Source organism: Pongo pygmaeus, chromosome 3 (genome assembly GCF_028885625.2).
Source record: "Pongo pygmaeus isolate AG05252 chromosome 3, NHGRI_mPonPyg2-v2.0_pri, whole genome shotgun sequence".
Classification (NCBI taxonomy): Eukaryota; Metazoa; Chordata; class Mammalia; order Primates; family Hominidae; genus Pongo; species Pongo pygmaeus.
In genome coordinates this window covers 113,639,157-113,659,859 of record NC_072376.2, presented here as the reverse complement: position 1 = coordinate 113,659,859, position 20,703 = coordinate 113,639,157, and the positions used below count along the sequence as shown (strand labels likewise).

Genomic DNA, 20,703 nt, shown 5'->3' with positions numbered 1-20,703 from the left:
GAAAATTGGAGAGAGATGAAGGATAGGAAAACGAGTAGGAAGAAGGACAGGAAGAGAGAGAGAGGTAGAGGACATTTCACCCTGAACTGTAGCTGGGGAGAAGAGGATGGGTTCTGCACAGTGCTTGTTTCTTGTATTGTCAGAATTCTAAGTTTCCAAAGATTAGTATTTTGCTCTCTGTCTTCTATTTTTCTTAGTTAGACCGATTCAAAGAACCACCTGCATATGGACCTATGTGTGATATCCTGTGGTCAGACCCCCTGGAAGATTTTGGAAATGAGAAGACTCAGGAACATTTCACTCACAACACAGTCAGGGGGTGTTCGTACTTCTACAGGTAAGAATAGAGAGCTTGCTCTCTGGAACACGTTTGCATCATAATGCTAGGATTTATCAGTCCATCTGTTTGATTTATTTATAACGTTTGTATTACTTCTTTAATATAAATGAGAGGCTCACTAGCATTTATAAAATGAAAATATAAATAAATGAATAAGTGAGTAAATAAATGTGAAATATATATGTATACATATACAGGTGTACCTTGGGGATGTTAAGGGTTTGATTCTAGACCACCACAATAAAGCAAATATTGCAATAAAGCAAGTCATTATTTTTTTGGTTTCCCAGTGCATATAGAAGTTATGTTTACACTATACTGTAGTCTATTAAGTGTACAATAGCATTGTATCTAAAAAAAAACAAATATACATACCTTAATCAGAAAATACTTCATTGCTAAACAGTGCTCATGATTATCTGAGCCTTCAGCTAGTTATGATCTTTTTGCTAGTGGAGGATCTTGCCTCGATGTTGATGGTTACTGACTAATCAGGGTGGTAGTTTCTTTCTCAAAAGAAGACATTTATGTGGCCAAAAAACAATGAAAAAATGCTCATCATCACTGGTCATTAGAGAAATGCAAATCAAAACCACAATAAGATACCATCTCATGCCAGTTAGAATGGCGATCGTTAAAAAGTCAGGAAACAACGGATGCTGGAGAGGATGTGGAAAAATAGGAATGCTTTTACACTGTTGGTGGGAGTGTAAACTAGTTCAATCATTGTGGAAGACAGTGTGGCGATTGCTCAAGGATCTAGAACCAGAAATACCATTTGACCCAGCAATCCCATTACTGGGTATATACCCAAAGGATTATATATCATTCTACTATAAAGACACATGTATATGCATGTTTATTGCAGCACTATTTACAATAGCAAAGACTTGGAACCAACCCAAATGCCCATCAATGATAGACTGGAAAAAGAAAATGTGCTATATATACACCATGGAATATTATGCAGCCATAAAAAAGGATGTGTTCATGCCCTTTGCAGGGACATGGATGAAGCTGGAATCCATAAGAACTATTATTTTTGCCCCAGTGCAACAAAGTATCACAAGAACAGAAAACCAAACACCTCACGTTCTCACTCATAAGTGGGAGTTGAACAAAGAGAACGAACATATGGGCACAGGGAGGGGGAACATCACACACCGGGGCCTGTCAGGGGGTGGGGGGCTAGGGGAGGGATATCATTAGGAGAAATATCTGATGTAGATGACAGATTGATGGGTGCAACAAACTGCCAGGGCACATGTATACCTATGTAACAAACCTGCACATTCTGCACATGTACTCCAGAACTTAAAAAAATACTCCAGTATTAAAAAAAAAAAAAAAAAAAACTGCACCAAAAAAATCCAACACCAGCCTTGATTGTTTTAATTCAATTATGTTATCACATTTAAAAGTTTTACCAGCTTCTGTAACTCAAATCAGAAAAACAACTTTATATTGGTTAATTCAATCATTTAATTGCTTCTTACATTTGTTTATCAGGCTTCCTGGATAAATTAAAATAAGCAGCTTTACAGTATATAGGAACCATAGTATATTTATTTTTAGGACTTCGACAAGCCAAGTTGAAAATATTTTTATAATAATTTTTACATTTACAAATTGCTAGAGATTTACCCATTACATGACATTTTATAACACTTCGGAAAGGAATCTGCAACACGATTAGGTTTCTGCATGACCTCACTGTCTTCCTGACGTGTCACCTCAGTTTTATCCTCCCAGATGTGATCATCCTCAGTTTCACTAAAGTCTCTTATCATTATACATACAGCTTATGTGAACATTGCGAGAGTGAAAGAGAAAAGAGGTTATGAAGAAGTTGAGAATTTTAAATTTTAGAATACTTACTCCTCTTCTTCTCCTCCTTCCTCCTCCTCCTCTTCTTCATTATTATTATTATTATTATTATTATTATTATTATTATTATTATTCTTAGATACTTAAAAACCTAACCTGATGTTCCCTGAAGTTAATGCTCAATTCCAGCCCTGGCAGCTAAGCTAATGGCAAGGCTGGAAGAATTCTGTAAAATACATCCAGCTGTGTATCTTCTGTCTCTAGAGTAAGCAAATATCCTTCTATAGAATGTTGATGTGATGCCTATTTAGTAGTAGGACATTTTGTTCCATATACTAAGTTTTTCTTATGGGGGAAAAAAGTTTTTTTATCTGCTGCTGTGATTGATAAATTAAAGTTCATGAATAGAAAATCTTGTGCACTATAAAGCGTCTTTCAAAGTATAGTTTTCTTTATATGAATATTAACAGAGAGGTTTGTTCTAAGCATATTTATTTTAAAAATTTATAGTTCACTTCTATATTTTGGAAATGTGGTTTAATGAATCCATTTTGGCTGAATTGAAGACGCATGATATAATATTTCTGAAAAGCCTAAAATTTATTTTCAGTAATTAATTTGGGAGTAATCGTTTATTAAAGATGTTTAAACTTATAGTGAAAAGTTGGCATTGTTAAAGTACGTCAAAGTTATGTGTTCGGTTTTCCAAAGCTAGTGTTAACTTTCTAATTATACCCTAGATGTTTAAATTACCTGTTTGATATCACAGAGTTATACTTCAGTAACATAATATCAAACAAAATTCAAACTCTTGATTTTGATATTGAGTCCTGTTGCATTAATAATAGTATAGCATTCTATTAGTTTTTGTGTCAGCTGTTCAAATCATATTCTAAGCAGAGTCCCATACTGAACTTATATAATACTGAACTTATACAATATTATGGCATTAGACACAGATGTGTATATATTATAATACAGACACAGATATGTGTATATATTATGGCATTAGACACAAATGTGTGTATATATTTATAAAATAAATATATAGATATATTTAGAATAAAGTCTACCATCTTTAATAATAGAGGATAATCAGAGAATTGAACATATTTTCACTTTTGTTTTCAACATTATGATTATTTCACTTGTCTCATTAAACATCCTTTTTTTTTTTTTTTTTTTTTTGAGATGGAGTCTCACTCTGTCACCCAGGTTGGAGTGCAGTGGTGCGATCTCAGCTCACCACAACCTCTGCCTCCCAGGTTCAAGCGATTCTCCTGTCTCAGCCTCCTGAGTAGCTGGGATTACAGGCGTGTGCCACCATGCCTGCCTAATTTTGTATTTTTAGTAGAGACGGGGTTTCTTTCTCCATGTTGGTCAGGCTGGTCTCAAACTCCTGACCTCAGGTGATCCATCCACCTCGGCCTCCCAAAGTGCTGGGATTACAGGCATGAGCCACTGCACCCAGCCTCATTAAACATTCTTAATAAATAATGATTTTTAGCCATGGCAAGTATAGATTATGTGAATAGCTGAATATCTAAATCTGTGGCCTATATATGGACTGAGTAATGTCAAAGCAGTCTGGATTATGTTTTATCTAAGGAGGAGAAAAATGTCTTTCATTTTCCTACAGCTTTTTGGTCCTTTTGTGTTTAGTGCCATCTGGAAAATATGAAGGCATCCTCTGGGATTATGGTTTATAAAGTGGATCTAGATGGGCACAAACAAGCCATGAAATTGGTAGAGAACCTTAGTGGCAATTACCAGTTTGAATTATTGGCAGGTATTTTGATCCACAGCTCTCAGTTTTATTTAACATTTGTATGCATAGTTTGTGTATTTACTTTGCTATGCCACCCTATCCACTATGTAACATGTTATCTGGGCCATTATTTAAATAAAATAAAGTTATGCAGAAAATATGCATCAGTCAGAATTTAACACTGTTCCTGAGTTATATTAGATAGGCAGTGTGACAGAGAGGAAAGAATCCATAAGATCTATGATTTTGCCCCAATGTACCATTATCTTTAGAATCTTAGACCAGAGTTTGCACACTCAAATAATACCTATAATGTTCAGGCAGATAGTTGAGATACTTGGAGCAGGGCAAGTGTTAGATCCTGGAGATTAGTGAGGATCATGACAAATTTTCATTTCATGTAGACCAATGAAAACTGGCAGCTGGATTTGGCATTTAGGTTATCAATCTGTATGTCTGCCTTGGATGAATCATATAAGCTTTGTATCCTGGGTTTACCTTGCTTCAAAATGAGTGAGTTAAATTAGACTCCCTAAAGCTCTTTTAAACTCTGAAATTTTAGGGGTATCTTGACAGTGATTTTGAAGTGTTTTGGAAGCTACAGGTGGCAGCTCACTCAAATCACTACTGGTCCCTTAATCACAAATCAGCAGCCTTCTCTTCTCACACTGCCCAGCTTCTGTGCAGCAGTTGACGCTCTTATCACCCGCTTCCATCTTGAAATCCTCTGGTTCCTTGTTTATATATCCTGATTCTCCTCTGACTTATCAGGGCGATCCCTGTCTCTTCCTGATGCGTCTTTTTTTTTGTCTTCCTTCTGCTTTTGACATTTTTTTTCTTCACACGTTCCTCTAGGAACCTCACCTATACCCACTTTCCTAGATTCACTGTAAACTGTAGACTCTATGGCCAGTTCCTGAATCTATGTCTAGCCAGCTTCATCACTTTATCTTTCCTGAGCTCAATTCCTGTATGTCTAGTTGTCTGCTGGAACTTCTTATCTAGGGATTCCATTTTCACCTTAACCTAAACTCACCGTGCCTGAAAGGGCTTATTTACTTCCCCACTTGCTTAATCCCCACTGAAAATTCCTCCTGTTTTTTGTTTGTTTGTTTTTTGTTTACTGTTCATTCTCCCAGCCATGCAGACTAAAAGTTGTCTTTGCTTTTTCCTCTTGTATTGAAATCACCACCAGTCATCACATCTTTATAAATATCACAAGCATCTAAACCATGCTGCCTTTCCTCTTTCCCACTGTGAGTTCAAGACCTTTATTTTTAGTCTATTGAAATCACACCTGAGCTCTCTGCTTCCAATTTCATTAGTATCCTCCCTCTTCCCTCTGCCCAGTGCATACTGTTCCATTCATGGGTATCTTTTTTGAGAATTTTTTCACTCATTCAATTATTTAGCACACATTAGCTGAGCATTTACTGTAGTATATTCTCTCTACTAAGTTTTTTTCTTTTTTTTTGTTGTTTTTTTTTTTTTTGAGATGGAGTCTTGCTCTGTCACCCAGGCTGGAGAGCAGTGGTGAGATCTCGGCTCACTGCAAGCTCCGCCTCCTGGGTTCACACCATTCTCCTGCCTCAGCCTCCCGAGTAGCTGGGACTACAGGTGCCCCCCACCACACCAGGCTAATTTTTTATATTTTTGGTAGAGACAGGGTTTCACTGTGTTAGCCAGGATGGTCTCGATCTCCTGACCTCGTGATCCGCCTGCCTCGGCCTCCCAAAGTGCTGGGATGACAGGCGTGAGCCAGCGTGCCCGGCCTCTCTCTACTAAGTTTTATAGATGCTGAGTCCCTGCCTTCAAGAAAATGGCAGTCCAGTAGCAGAGCCCACAAAGCAGAAACAGACAAGTAAAATACAAATAGTTCCGTCATTATAAATGTGCAGGCTATTACACGCACGCACATGCACACAGGTTGGTGCGGAGGGGGAGAGAGAGACAGACAATCTGAGTGAGCGTGTTGGGAATCCTAACCCCAAAGGGGAATGGATTAGGTTCAAGGGACTATTCATGATGAAGGCATCAGCAGACCTGAGTTTTAAAGGAGTAGTAGAACATATCCAACCAGAGTCATTGGAGAAGATTTTTGCAGGCGGGGAAGGCGGCATCATGAAAATATGAAAGGATGTAACACTGGGAATTCTGCAGAGAAGGTCACCTGATCTTACTTCACCTCTACTCCCAAATTACATTAGCTGCTTCATTATCTGTTAAAACTGAACATTCATACTACCAAGCTATTCTACCCCTATTTTATATCCTTTAGAAATGTGTCTATAAGTGCATCAAAAGACATGTGCAAGGTTAATCATAACAGCCAAGAAATGAAAACTCAGATATCCATTTAGTAGAATGAATAATAAATTCTAATATATTTATACAGCTAAATACAGAAAATGAGAATGAGCTAACTAAAACTACACATAACAACATGGCTGAAGATCCCAAGCATAATGACGAGTGAAAGAAGCCGGATAGTGACCAGTATATACTGTATGATTCCACTGAAATAAGAGTTCAACGTCAGAGAAAACTAATCTTTCATGCTATAAGCCAGGATACTGGTTACCCATAGAGAGGAGGTGACAGTAAGAGAGACATGAGGAGTTTCTGGGGTTTGATAATGTTCTGTGTCTTGATCAGAGTGCAGGTTCCAAGGGTGTTCACTTTGTGAAAGGTCATCAAATTAATTTTTGCCTTTTTCTGTATAGATGTTTTACTTTACTAAAAAGTTTGCCTTAAATAAAAATTGCTTGCCACTTCTGAATTTAAATTCTGGAAAAGTTCTGGCAGGAAGAGTTGGCCCCTTAGGACTTGATCCCCATTGGACAAAAATGAAATTAGATAAGAACCCTGGGACAAAAAAGAAACACAGCAAGTCCTAGGAAAAGGTAGGTCTGACAGCATCCAGGTAGCCCCAGGACACTCCTGGACTAAGTACCCATTCCCAGGCCCCAAGAAGCAGAGGAGGAGTTGAACAATCAGGCAGGGTCTTCCCTATTACTGGATCTGGAAGAGGATAAGGACACCAAAGAGACTGTGGCTTCCTCCTTGTGTATTGGCAGGGGATTGCAGCCTGCCTGCCCCTGCTTTGCCGAAGCACTGAGGGAGGAGGGAAAGAAACCCTTTGCATCTCTTACCTGCTTGACTGCCCCTATTGAAGCTACTTCAGCAATTGAGCATAAGCCCCAATAAGCTGACAGATTGCTGCTAAGCATTTAAGATATGAAAATGCAAATGAAAAAGCAGTGTTCCTCTCCTAAGGCATTCACTATTGCTGGAGCACAGAAGTATAAATATAATTTACACTACAACATGATAAGTGATATATTAGATACATATATTGTAGGAACACAGTGGATACAACAGTTGTGTACACCTTAGGTGAGATAGCCTTGAAGAGAATGCTTCACAGGTGATAACTTGTGAAGACTTGGCAGAAGAATAGGCCTTTCCAGGAGGAAAAACTGCACAGGGAGAGTATCCATAAAGGCATAAAAACATTTAAAAAAAAATTTTAATAATGCCCACTAGCTATGTCATGGCTAAAGACTCTTACATCTGGGAGATTAAACTCAAGGTTGAAAATATAGTTCAATATGATATAGAAACAAATACAAGAGAATAAACAGAATTAATCTAATAGTAACTATTTGCTCTACTGCCAAGGCAATTTTTCTACCATTTATTACATTTTTTTCTTTTCTACCTTCCTTACCTTTGTTCCTATTCACTCAGCTTCTGATGATCCCTCCTCTTTTCCGAGCAGAATTCAAGCAGAATTCTAACCCTTTTCCTATCTACCGATCTGCATACATCATTCTCTTTAATATATAACAAAAGATAGATATTTTTCAAAAAGATTTCTCGGATTAATTTCAGATGCTTTCTTGCTTGCTTTATAATATCTTTATAAAACTTCTATTTTATCTTCAATGTGTTTTATAATATAGTAGTTTTTAAAAATATTTTTTATAATGCTTTATGTTCCTAAGATAATAAATAACCTTAGGACAGAAACCTGCCTTGAACTTATACCGCCCCTCCCTGTAGCTAATACTGTCTTCTAACAAATGGAACAATCATCACTGGGCCTCTGCTAAATTACTGGGGAATAAGTGATTTTTCATCTATTTGGGGTGTTGAGGTGTTAGCAATATGCTTTTCCTGCCGTTCTCTCTTGCTGTTTCTCTCTCTCTCTCTCTCTCTGTGTGTGTGTGTGTGTGTGTGTGTGTGTGTGTACGCAGTGCTGTTCAGCTTGAACATTTTGTGATTTGTGATAATTTCCATTAAAAAGCAGAAAAGTGGAACAGAGTTTCTGTTTCTCTTTTCTAATACTATTAGAAACTTCTGTATATCCTAGGTAAGTAGTTCAGCAACAGTGGGAATCTAGATAATATTCAAGTATTGTCTAGATCTATGAGGAAAATGTTGGTATTTCTTTGAAAAGCTGAGTATATGATGGCATATGTTTTGAAAATGTCTAAAGTTTTTCTTCAAAATGAATTCCCTCCAAGTCAATAATGCAAATACTCCTCACTTAATGCTGTTAACCTAGCAAATTGGCACTTGATTAATTTTTTTTTTCAGATTTCCAATAAAAATCAGGTATATATTTTCATGGAGAAAAACTTAGCTTAAACACATAAGGGTATCAAACTTAGTATGATGAAAATATTTTAAAATTATTCTTTCTTAAGAATAATGTAAGTTGTTCCAAAAGGGCAAATAAGAAAGAGCAACTAAGTCATTTGCCAAGGGCAAAAAAGTGACAGACGTAGTCAGGCAACCTGTCTGACAGTGGTAACAAGACAATATACTTCTATACAGAGGCATTGCGAAGGCACAAGGAATTTAAGTGAAGGCCTCAAAAAAAGAAAAAAGACAGGGAAGGAACATTTATTGAGAACCTATTCTGTGCCCCTTAGCTGGGCCTTTTATGGCTAATATATACCAAACAAATCTGCTGTTTTTGAAAGACCAACCAGTATCTCTGAAAGTAAAGTGGTTTTTTCTTTGTTGTTGTTGTTGTTGTTTTTCTCTGACACACACTTACCTGGAAAGGTCATATATTCACTTTTCTTTAAGCAGAACAGAAGCCTTTGAGACACACGTTGGTCAACACCTGATTCTGGGTACCAGATGGGCATGTTTCCATGCAGAGACTGGGCCATCCTCTCCAGTTTCTAAGATACACTCATGTTCATCAGTTAGGTGTTTTATTTATTGAATTGACTGGGGACAACTAGGAAGTGGAGGCCCCATGGTTATCTCCTCTTTTTCTCCCTTTCTCTTGCAAAACACACGACACATGGGCACATGAACAGAGACTGTCTTCAGTTTCAGATCCCTTTTTGCCAAAGAACTGAATCTTTTTTATAGTCAGTATCTCTATAACTGTATGTTAGCCTGTATGTAAGCCTGGCTAGTTTTTTTGTATTTTTAGTAAGAGACAGAGTTTCACCACATTGGCAAGGCTGGTCTTGAACTCCTGACCTCAGGTGATCTGCCCGCCTCTGCCTCCCAAAGGGCTGGGATTACAGGCGTGACCCACCACGCCCGGCCAACTGTATGTTATCTTAATGATAATTTTTTCCTGTTGGTCAGGGAATTTGTACAAAATGTGTAACACAGAAACTATCTTTTCTTTTATAATAAATTATTTGAATAACATACATTACTAGAATGTTTCCCTGCAGTGCTATTTTTATAATTGATGAATGTTTTCAATGATATATAGTTTAAGTTCTAGTGAATATTTGCAGTTTGAATATTGGTTTTCTGTACCTTGATTTGCATTGTCAAAAATTCATAATACACGTTTGTTTCATTAAAAGTTCTTAGAGCAGGGACATAATGACTGTAAAAGGTTTTTCAGGTTTAATTTATGATTTGAATTTCATTTATAATGAAGTTATTTGAGTTTGAGACTCTTAAAAGATAAACATAATTGTATATTGGATGTTTTATTTAGTCAAGATAGATAAGTCTTAAGATAAAGTTCTGCTGATCATATTTAAAGGACACATTCTAAAGCCATGTGAATATCCATAATTTTGTTTAGGTTTTGAATGATATAATCATCTTATTGTACCCATAATGTTAGATAAATCAATAACTTGATTTCTCACCGTATGGGAGGAGTCTTAAATCTGGGAGATTATAGAAACAAAAATAATTAGGAGGCAGAAGAGAGCATATGTATTCTCTTCTGCCTGCAAACTCAGTTATCTCTGATGTATACGCATACATGCACACACATGCACAAATGGTGCAATATTTGAGAAAATTGAGACATATTTTAAATTCATTATCTTGTTATAGTTATGCTCTGTTCACTTTGTCTTTAAATGTAGACTTGTAAAAATTTATTTTTCTCAGAGTGGACACTTTCCTAATGTTTTATAATGGCTTATGTTTTTTTCCCCCAGTTCATGCACCTCAACCCCTTTCTGATTATGTAAAAAGTACAGCTGCAGATGCTTTTTCTGCCACAAGGATAAACTTGGCCTTAGAGTAAAGAGGCTTGTTTCATGAATGATGTATGTTTGATTATCTTTGATCCCATCACATAGATCTGGATGTTAGAGATAAATGTGCTACTCCTGATGATTTCATAACAGATGCTTCTCTTTTCTTTTTGTCTCTGGCAGTTACCCGGCTGTATGTGAATTCTTACAGCACAATAACTTGTTATCTATACTTCGAGCCCACGAAGCCCAAGATGCAGGGTGAGCAGTTTTGAGCATTTATAAAAACCATGCATTGTCCATTTTCCAGAACTTCCTCACTTTGCTTGGACTCTGCAGGTTCCCTTTTACCAGGTTCACTCCCAAAAGGAATTAGAGCTTAAAATTGTCTTCTGATGGATGACACAGGTATGACAGAGTCCTGGGGAATGAATGGCTGCAGATGTATCATACAGTCTCCCGTAAAGTTCTTCCATCTTTAGCCTGAACAAGTGCATTTTCAGCTTGATTTCTTAAGCACTGTAAGGGCACCTCCTCTTACTCCTCTCAATTGTTGCATTTACACTGTCGTATAAGTGAGTAAATTACCAGCTACTTTTCAGTCTTGTTGAAAATATGAATGAGAATTGTACATAAATATTAAACAGGTATTGCACATTTTACTGTTGTTTTAAAGAATACCATTCCTGATCCTGAATACCATTCCTGATCCCTGTAATATCCCTGATTTTAAAGGGAAAAGAATAGGGACATCTTTAAAAACAGGGAAAATTTTATGTTCTAACTAGCAAATGATTACATAAAGTTGATTCTGTCTCACCTGGTAAGTTTCTAAGATGTAGAACAATTTTGGAGGTTTAGAAAATTATGAAATTTTAGATGTTCACTTTAATAGTGTGTTAAATCTACATTAGGGAGAAATTAGAATAATTTTAAGATTTGAGGTCTGATACCATTTCCCAGTAGGCTCCACTGAAAGGCATTGCTTCCCTTTGAATAATTAAACTCATCCCTTCATAGTCTAGGTTTTCTGAAAAGTAGCAGCACTTCTTTTCATAACCTATGTGCTGAAATTGGGAATATGGACACCTGCATTTTGAAGGAGGCCCATGTCTATGATATCCCTGAATCAAGAAAGATACCAAGTTCATTTCACAATTAGCTGTTTTCAAGAAATCAGTCAACAGGTGTGAACGGATCCAGTATTATATACTCACTGTGTTGTAGTTGATGTTTGAAGTAACCTGTTTATATACCCAACCAGTCAGGTCTTCAAATAATTGTTCTCACTTGTCAAGGCTATGGTGTCACGATGCTATTTTGGCTGTGTTCCATTCGGCTGACTGCCCATTTTTGACAGATTTATCCTAATTGCACTACATACCCATAACCATTGGCTTACTTGAATGTGTGTTAAGTGCATCAGTTAATATCAAGTATTTTTGTTTAGAATGATAAGTTGATTGATTCATTGGAAAAATTGAGATTATGTCATCCAGTTTCTTTGTTTGTGTTTGTTGTCAAGTAGGCATAGTCACCCTCTGTCTATAAAGTCAAGGTACTAGGAATAAGAGTGAAACTGTCTTTCACATGGATTTTGTTTCCATAATGAAGCTCAGTTCCATAATCAGAATACATACTTCTAGAACATTTCAAAAGGTTTTTAAGGGGGCATTTTCTTTTATAGTATGACCAAGTTCCAAAAAGAGAGGACTCACAGTGTTTTTAAAATTATAAATGTGAAGGTGGCTGTTTATCTATCTAAAGGTACTTTTTGAGCTACTTTTAGAACCTAACTATATTAGGCATGGTTTAGTCTACCAGAAATAAATGACACGGATCAACAAAGAAATGATAAAATGTTGTTTTGAAGAGGTATTTCTAAACTGATACTCCTAAAATCGATTACACAGAAGTCATGAAATACATTTTTATCCTTATGTGAAAGAGCCAGAGTCACCTGTATTTTTAATTGAGAACTAAAGTGTTACATTATAAATTATTTCTGCTTAGTAACTGGATTGTTGGTTTATTTCCAAAGTTCTTGTGAATGTTCTGTTTCATTACTGATTGATTAAATATTACCCTGCTGAGACAATAATCTTTGACCTGTAGACACCAGCAGAGATTGGTAATAAATAAAATTCTAAAATAGAAACAGTCTCAATTTGTAAAAATTCATAGATTTAAGGGGACATTCTTTTAAAAGAAAATCACTTAGTCTAGGCAAAATGCTTATATATCTCTGAATCTATTAATTGTATTAAATCTATGAATTAAATTTAATTATTAATCTAAAAATTCGTAAATTTAAGGGGACATTCTTCTTAAAGAAAATCACTTAGTCTAGGCAAAATGCTTTACAGAATATTGTGGATTTATCGGATAATTGGCCTGGTTATTGGTGGTAAGTCTTTATATCTTGCTCTGCTTATTTGGTCTTTTTATGTCAAAAATGTTGACAACATTTTGAAAATTTTGGGTGGGTACAAAGTATCTGTGTGCACTAATCAGCCTTTGCCCTCTCTGTTGAACACATGGAAATGAATTATGATTTTCCAATGAATTCCACCCTCTCTTGAGGTTTGCTAACTTAGAAAATACCTGTTTGGAAATTTTACATATGAATGTATGTTTTCATGCCCACCCCCTTGAAATGTATTAATACCTGTGTATAACAGACTTCAGAGAGAAATTTTTATTTAGTGTTATATGATTGGAGGCCCTTTGAATAATGGAACTTCACTCATCTAATTTTCTGTTTCTGAATCTATGATTTGATATTATCTTTTTTCCATACGAGCTTTGTTTTGACTGTATTTGTTCTTTTTAGGTACCGCATGTACAGGAAAAGCCAAACAACAGGCTTCCCTTCTCTAATTACAATTTTTTCAGCACCGAATTACTTAGATGTATACAATAACAAAGGTAAGTGTTTTAAAATCCCTCTTGCAGTCTTACATAATATGTGTAATAATTCTTAAGCCGTTTTATTTTGGTTTGGTCTTAACTATTTTAACCAGTCTTTTTTTTTTTTATTTTTTTCAGTTATTGTTTGATGCACACTTTGTGATTATCCTCAAAGCGCACATGTACCATAAAACCTAAAGTATAATAATAATAATAATAATAATGAAAGAAAGAAAAAAAAAAAAAAAGATACAGATTCAAATTTGGCCAGAGATTGGGCTTATGCACTGTTAATTTTTTAAATGTTTTCTAGGACATTTTAATTTTTAACAGGTTTGACAGCTGCTGCTCTAGTAGATACAGACTTTAAAAGAAATAATAATTGGAAATAATGCAAAATCATGCTTCTTAAAAAGAATTTGGATTTAAATAGAATAAGTGTGATTGTGCATGGAAAGGATCAAGAAAAATAAAAAATAAACCCAGTAGCTTGAAATTCAAATTTGAATTGCATTTATTGAGCATCTACCATGAATCGGTTCCTATGCTAGGCAAGTAAATGTTTATTTCTTTAAAAAGCAAAAAAAGAGTAAACTTCAAGGTAAATATTATTAGCTACTCTACCTCCTCCTTTTTTAATATGCAGAGTGAGTCCCTGTGGTTAATTGCCTTGTCCAAGGTCACTTAATTAGGAAGTAATGAACTAGGTTCAAATCCATACATCTGGTTCAGTGTCCTGTGCCTTTTTTCTGAAACTCCATACCTGAAAGAAACATGAAACAAAAGGGCATTATTACTTACTACAGGGAAAAGAAGAAGAGCAAGGGGTGCACTATTATCTTCTTTCATAAGTGTAATCTCTTTATTTGGAAATATTATAAAGTGTTCCACATGTATCACATGGGTGATAAAATGTGAAAAAGCCTTTAACTCTATGTAGCATTGGTCAGGATATTATATAGGCAGCATGTCCGAGTGTGGCTTTCTGAGATTAAGAGAAATGGATCACGAAGTCAGAAGATCGAGACCATCCTGGCTAACACGGTGAAAACCCGTCTCTACTAAAAAAAAAACACAAAAAATTAGCTGGCCGTGGTGGCGGGCACCTGTAGTCCCAGCTACTCGGGAGGCTGAGGCAGGAGAATGGCGTGAACCTGGGAGGCGGAGCTTGCAGTGAGCCGAGCTCGCACCACTGTGCTCCAGCCTGGGCGACAAAGCAAGACTCCATCTCAAAAAAAAAAAAAAAAAAAAAGAAGAGAAATGGAAACAGAAGGAAAAAAGGAGTCAAATAACATATATAAGGTCAAATATAGCCCAGAAGAGGTGGTAAAAGGCAGCCTAGTTTCTGCACCAGTCTGAAAACTCCTGGAATTAGGAGCCATGCCCCTTCATAAATGAGGTGTGTTAGGTGTCTTCCTGGCCCAGGCCTGGTGTCCAGGATGCCTAATATGGGCCTTGGCCACCTTTATTCCCAAACACCTGTTGAATGTCCGTAGTGCTTTGTTTCCTTTCATGTATTCCACTTTCCAGTAGCCCAGAGAATGACATCTGCTGGATGGTGTTTGCCGTAGCCATACAGTCTTTTACATTGCCATTTTGACCATGGTGGGTCCTCCTCTATAGTGAAGGAGCATGGTTATCAGTAAGGCATAGTGCAGTTTTTGTTGTAACCATGGGGGAGAAAGGAGGCAGTTCCTAGAAAAGAAGTGCTGCCTTTAGTAGTCTATGGCAAGAAGAATGCAAAATAAAATAAAACATGTTCTCTGCTTGCCACGTGCTTTTAAGTATGTGGGAGTGGGAGTCAGTGATTCACTGCTAAAGTGAAGATTATTGTATTTGAATAAAATTGATGTCACCTAGAATTTTGAAAAGCACTGCAATAAAATTGGGTTGCAAGCACCTTTAAAACACAATCAGTGGAAAAATAGCTGTGAAGAATCTATGAGTTAATCATTTGATTGTTAGAAACAAATGATCATAAAGGACTCTGGAATTATAAGCTAATAGTTACAGTATGATTTGATTTTTAAAACTACTGTAGAGTTGACAAAGTAAGACATTTGGGTAATTTAACTAACAATATAAGACCCAAGATAATTAAGTGTAAACAAAGAGAGTCAAACACGAAATACATTTGGTAAGGGATAATTTTCTAGAATGGTCAGAGAAGGCCTTAAGATAAAATATGATCTGGATGTTAAAGAATAGTGAATGTTTGATTAGAAAGAGAAATAAATAGTATCAAGGCCAATGAATATTTTTAAAGCAGTAAACATTTATTGTATAAAACTCATAAAAGCTAATCTCTTTGACTGGATGAGGATTCTCAATCTTGCACGAGAGAAGGACCCTGAGATACCTGCAGGGAATGCAGGAATTTAGTAAGTCATATTGTATATCCCAGTCCCATCATGATCCTATAATTTACCAAAAGTACATAAAATATGCTTTTATATATTTTTTATAAACACGAGTTTGTATTGTTCTATGGCATTAAGACTTTTTACTATTAAACTGAGGGAAGGAAATGTCCCTAAAAGTCATTTTCTTGCCAAAGACTGATTACTAAATAGCATGTACTCTACTTAGAAGTTTTCCAACAATTCCTGAAAAAGAAAACCAAAACAGTAAAAAAGGAATAAAAATTGGGATTTTACTCCACAAAAACAAACTTAGACTCTTTCAATTCTTCATAATGCTAGGTAATGCAGTTTTGCCTGAGACCAGTAGCTATTTCTCAAATAAGGTGTCTATTTCTTCTTTTTGTATAGTTCTGATTTAACAAGTTTGGAACTTAAAAAAAAAAAAAAAAAAACAGATACCAGTGCATCACTGACTTTGAGATTTTGTAGTTCTTTTCACTGTGTTCTTGCCTTTGGGGTAGATCAGAATCTGTCAGGAAAGGGAGTAGAACTGTTTCATTTTGGGAACCTTTTCATAAAAGAAAATATTCTCCGGAGAGGAAAAGATAAACTGATAGGGAAGAGAAAGATGTATTCTTTAGTTTAAACAAAATTCAAAAGACTTTTATGTAAAATTTCTGAAGCACTTTAAAGCTATTATGCTAACAGTGTATACAGTATGTGGGAGTGGGAGTCAATTATTCACTGCTAAAGTGAAAATTACTGTGTTTGAATAAAATTGATGTTAACTAGAATTTTTAAAAGCAATGTAATAAAATTGGATTGCAAGCACCTTCAAAACCCAATCATTGGAAAATAGCTGTGGAGAATCTGTGAGTTAACCATTTGATTGTTAGAAACAAAGGATAATAAAGTACTGTGGAATTAGAACCTGTTAGTTACAGTATGATTTGATTCTTAAAGCTCCTGCAGCTTAAGACAGCAGTAATACTATCTGGCAAAATGAAACAGTGAGAGAAATAGGTTTATTCTTACCATCTTAAAACCAATAATAGTTGTGATCAGATTCATATTTAAATATCCAGTATTTCTTATTAGTAGTTCATAACTTACCTGTAATTAACAAATAGCATTCAGAAAGTTATGAGGACTAAATGTTCCATCTCTTGGTATAGCCCACATTAATTCGTTCAGTCTCATCCTTTCCAGTCTGCGCTGTCTTCCCGCCTGTCTCCGTGCCTCTGTGTCTTCACTCAGACAGCTCTGCAAGATGCTGTAGCAAAAGATGTAGGTTTGAATCTCAGCTCTGCCATTAAGCAACTAACTCATGTAAATTTATTGAACATGCAGTGGCATTGCTATGAGATGAGAAAAAATGTTCGCTTGTGAATATTACATGAAATCGCTTTGAAACAAAATGCTGTGCAATATTAAGACATTATCATTATTGAATATTTTATGTTGTTATTATTTTGTCACATGTTAGTGCAAAGCTTCACAGAAGCTCGCAGGAAAATTCCCTTATTCCTCAGTTTCTTATTTATAATTTCACTATATGCCTAAATCTACCATTATCACCTGTCTCTCTGCTTATCTTGGGGTAAACCTCATTGCCCTGAGCAACTTTGGCTGTTTCTCCACTTTTTCGCCTACATACTTATTTCTATCCAAAATATTTGTCTCATTCTTCTGCCTAAGTAGACTAGACCCACTCCAGTCTGCGTTTCCATAAAACCTCTGTTGGTGGTCCTTCTCTGAATGTCTGCAATGCTAATCATTTCTCTTGTATTTATTGTTTACTGTTTTTCTTGTTAGCTTTTCCATGCATTCCTGTTATTTCCCAATGAGATTATAATTAGTTTGAAACATGAGGCTTTTTGGTACACATTGTAAAGCCAAGTTGCATGCCTTGTACATGGTAGGCAGTCAATACATGCATTGATTTAAGCATTTTTTTTTTTTTGGAGAATTAACAGCAAGCCTGTGACCAAAAGTACCCTATCAATATTGACCCACAGATCTTTATCTCACTTTAAATCACTCCTATAACCAGTGCTGATACCCTTTCTAAATTGGAGTTAAACATTTGCAGAGCACTTTGCATATTTGAATTGTTGAATTTTCTCCTGTGAATCTGTAGACCTAAAGGAAAACCTATTTCCTAATTACTGAAATACACCAATCAGATTAAAATTACAGTAGTGACATAGCTTCAATTTTTTAAAAAATTATTTTCCCCCTGTAAAAGTGATTTTAACTATACCCACTCACCAATACAATAAACCTTTATTGAGAACTGACTATATATCAAGCACCATGCTAGGTGTTGGGGATATAAATGAAACAAGACAGACATGGTCTTTGCCTTAGTGTGCTTAATAATCTGGTAGTATGATAGACATTAAATAAATAATTCCACCAATAATTATTTATATATATTTGGAAAAAGCAACAAAGGAAAGAGTGGTGTGATATGAGAGTGAAAAATTAGTCTATGGGGACTAACTGGGGAAGTGACATGTAAGCAATCAGTGAGAGTAAAATCTCTCTGGATTGAGAAATAGAGTGGCAGATGTGAACATTGGCTTAAACAACTCAGTTTGACCAAAAATTGTAATGAACCTCTGGGAAAATGTATTTTATACCTTGATGTAAACACTTGAATTCATTTTCTCTGTAGAGGTACACCTGTGCTTCAAAAGAATCTAAAGTAAATGACAGTAGGTTTCCATGTGGTACAAGTTCTCTGTAGTTCAGATGAGTTGTTGGATGGACGGGTGATTAGATGAGTGGTTAGATATATGATATATATGTAAAGAAATATAAACATATATACCAGGGGTATGTAACTTAGTTCCAGTACACACTACTGACAGTAAAATTAAGGAAATTTGTTAAATGAAAATTATTTTGGATTTGAGAGGAAAGTCTAATGGCAACGAAACTAATTTAGTAATCAAGACCAAACATTTAAATGATAACCAAGAAAGAAACCAATTCAATATTAAAGTAGTTAAGGAAGAGAGAGGTAGAAAATTGCTTTTATAAGATGCACATGGAAAGCATCTGCTATGGTTTTGCTGTGTCCCCACCCAGATTTCACCTTGAATTGTAATAATCCCCACCTGTCAAGGGCAGGGCCAGGTGGAGATAATTGAATCATGGAAGTGGTTTCCCCCATACTGTTCTCATGGTAGTGAGTAAGTCTCACAAGATCTGATGGTTTTATAAATGGGAGTTCCCCTGGGCAAGCTCTCTTGCCGGTCACCATGTAAGACATGCCTTTGCTTCTCCTTTGACTTCCACCATGATTGTGAGGCCTCCCTAGCCATGTGGAGCTGTGAGTCCATTAAACCTCTTTCCTTTATAAATTACCCAGTCTCAGGTATGTCTTTATTAGCAGCGTGAGAACAGACTACTACAGCATCATTTGCTAAAATTCTGAGATGTAAAAGTCTATCCTTTTTGATAGGGAAAAATATGATGTTTTGGACTTATAAATTAGCAACTTGATATAATTGCTGATAAAAAGCATTTTAGTCTTGATGTTTTCCACATCCTCATGTATTTTCTAATCAAAAAGGAGTCATAGGCTTCAAGAAGATACCATTTATAAATAAAAAGAGAATTTCTGGCTTGGCAGGAAGATACCATTGTAAGAGAGAATGGAATTGCTGCTATAATGAACCAACATAAGAATTTTGTTGGCAGTCATGATGTGAACGGAAAGGAGCAGATGTAACGTATCCGATGCCAGCTTGACTTGGTCTCCTGACTTCTGGCGGGAACCCTCAGTGACACTGTCTACACAGTGTGGTATGGCCAGACCTCAGAAGCTCATTCCATACTATACCACAATTTTTTTCCACTAGGAGGTTGTTTTATCATTCAGGAATATTTTTCACAAGCTTATAGATATCTGCTACCCCTGTGGTTCACAAGCCAAATTCAGAACCAGCTGGCTCAGATCTTTCTGAGAGGGAGAGAGGGGTCTCCGAAAGGAAAGTGGGATGAATCTATACCCAGGCGTCTCCGAGTAACATATCTGTCTCCACCACAGCACATCAAAGAGCTCACTCCCCTACAAAGTTGAACCATGTTTTACAGCAAAGATCCATTTCTATGAGCCTGAGGCTTGTCTGAAGCATGGACATAACTTTTAGTATTGACTTTTAAAGCATTTTTTTTTGTATCCTTACAACCACAGGTTAAATGTGATCACTGGTTGCTTTAAAAGTTGGATAAAATTAATCCAGAGACTTTGCCCCATAACAGTTTTCCCAGCATATACTTTTTCCCTGCCATCATCTCAAACCTGAAGATCCTCTTAATGGGTCCTGAGCACTTGTTTGCCCCAGATCACTTACTGCAGTATAAAAAATGTAAACATACAGTCAGGGCAGTATATTTGGTACTTTCTGGTAATTGTAGGCTAAGATTGTTTTACTTTTTTATTTTTGTTTTTTGACTAAAGCAAAACAATAAGACATCCCCCCAACCCCTAATTCATTCCTTCATTTATTTGATAAAGATTCTTAAAGCCATATGGGTATGATAGAATTATACACACTAGAAAGATAATTTCTTCATAATGATTATTAAGCCTAAGAGAGTTCACTGAGGAATGGTATGAAATACAATAATTTATATGAAGGAATAAAGTAGAAATTACAAACAAAACCTCTTAGTATTCTTTTATTATCAATATGGGGTGGTAGATAGGCCGGGTGCATCCCAGCACTTTGAGAGGCTGAGGCGGGCAGATCATGAGGTCAGAAGTTCGAGACCAGCCTGGCCAATATGGTGAAACCCCGTCTGTACTAAACATACAAAAATTAGCTGGGTGTGGTGGCCTGCACCTGTAGTCCCAACTATTTGGGAGGCTGAGGAGGGAGAATCGCTTGAACCCGGGAGGCTGAGGTTGCAGTGAGCCGAGATCACGCCATTGCACTCCAGCCTGGGCAACAGAGTGAGACTCCATCTCAAAAAAAAAAAAATGTATATATGTGTGTG

The 20,703-nt window shown here is 36.2% G+C and overlaps 1 protein-coding gene across 6 annotated transcripts in view; it reads left to right on the top strand.

Moving 5' to 3' along the window:
* The window catches only part of PPP3CA (protein phosphatase 3 catalytic subunit alpha), a 332,878-nt gene that overhangs the window by 262,094 nt on the left and 50,081 nt on the right, over window positions 1-20,703 (top strand). For all 6 annotated transcript variants that reach the window (XM_054484215.2, XM_054484214.2, XM_054484217.2 and 3 more), the window contains 3 exons: window positions 198-337; window positions 10,601-10,678; window positions 13,251-13,345. In XM_054484215.2, coding sequence (XP_054340190.1) covers window positions 198-337; window positions 10,601-10,678; window positions 13,251-13,345 — 313 coding nt within the window. The remainder of the gene's footprint in view (window positions 1-197; window positions 338-10,600; window positions 10,679-13,250; window positions 13,346-20,703) is intronic.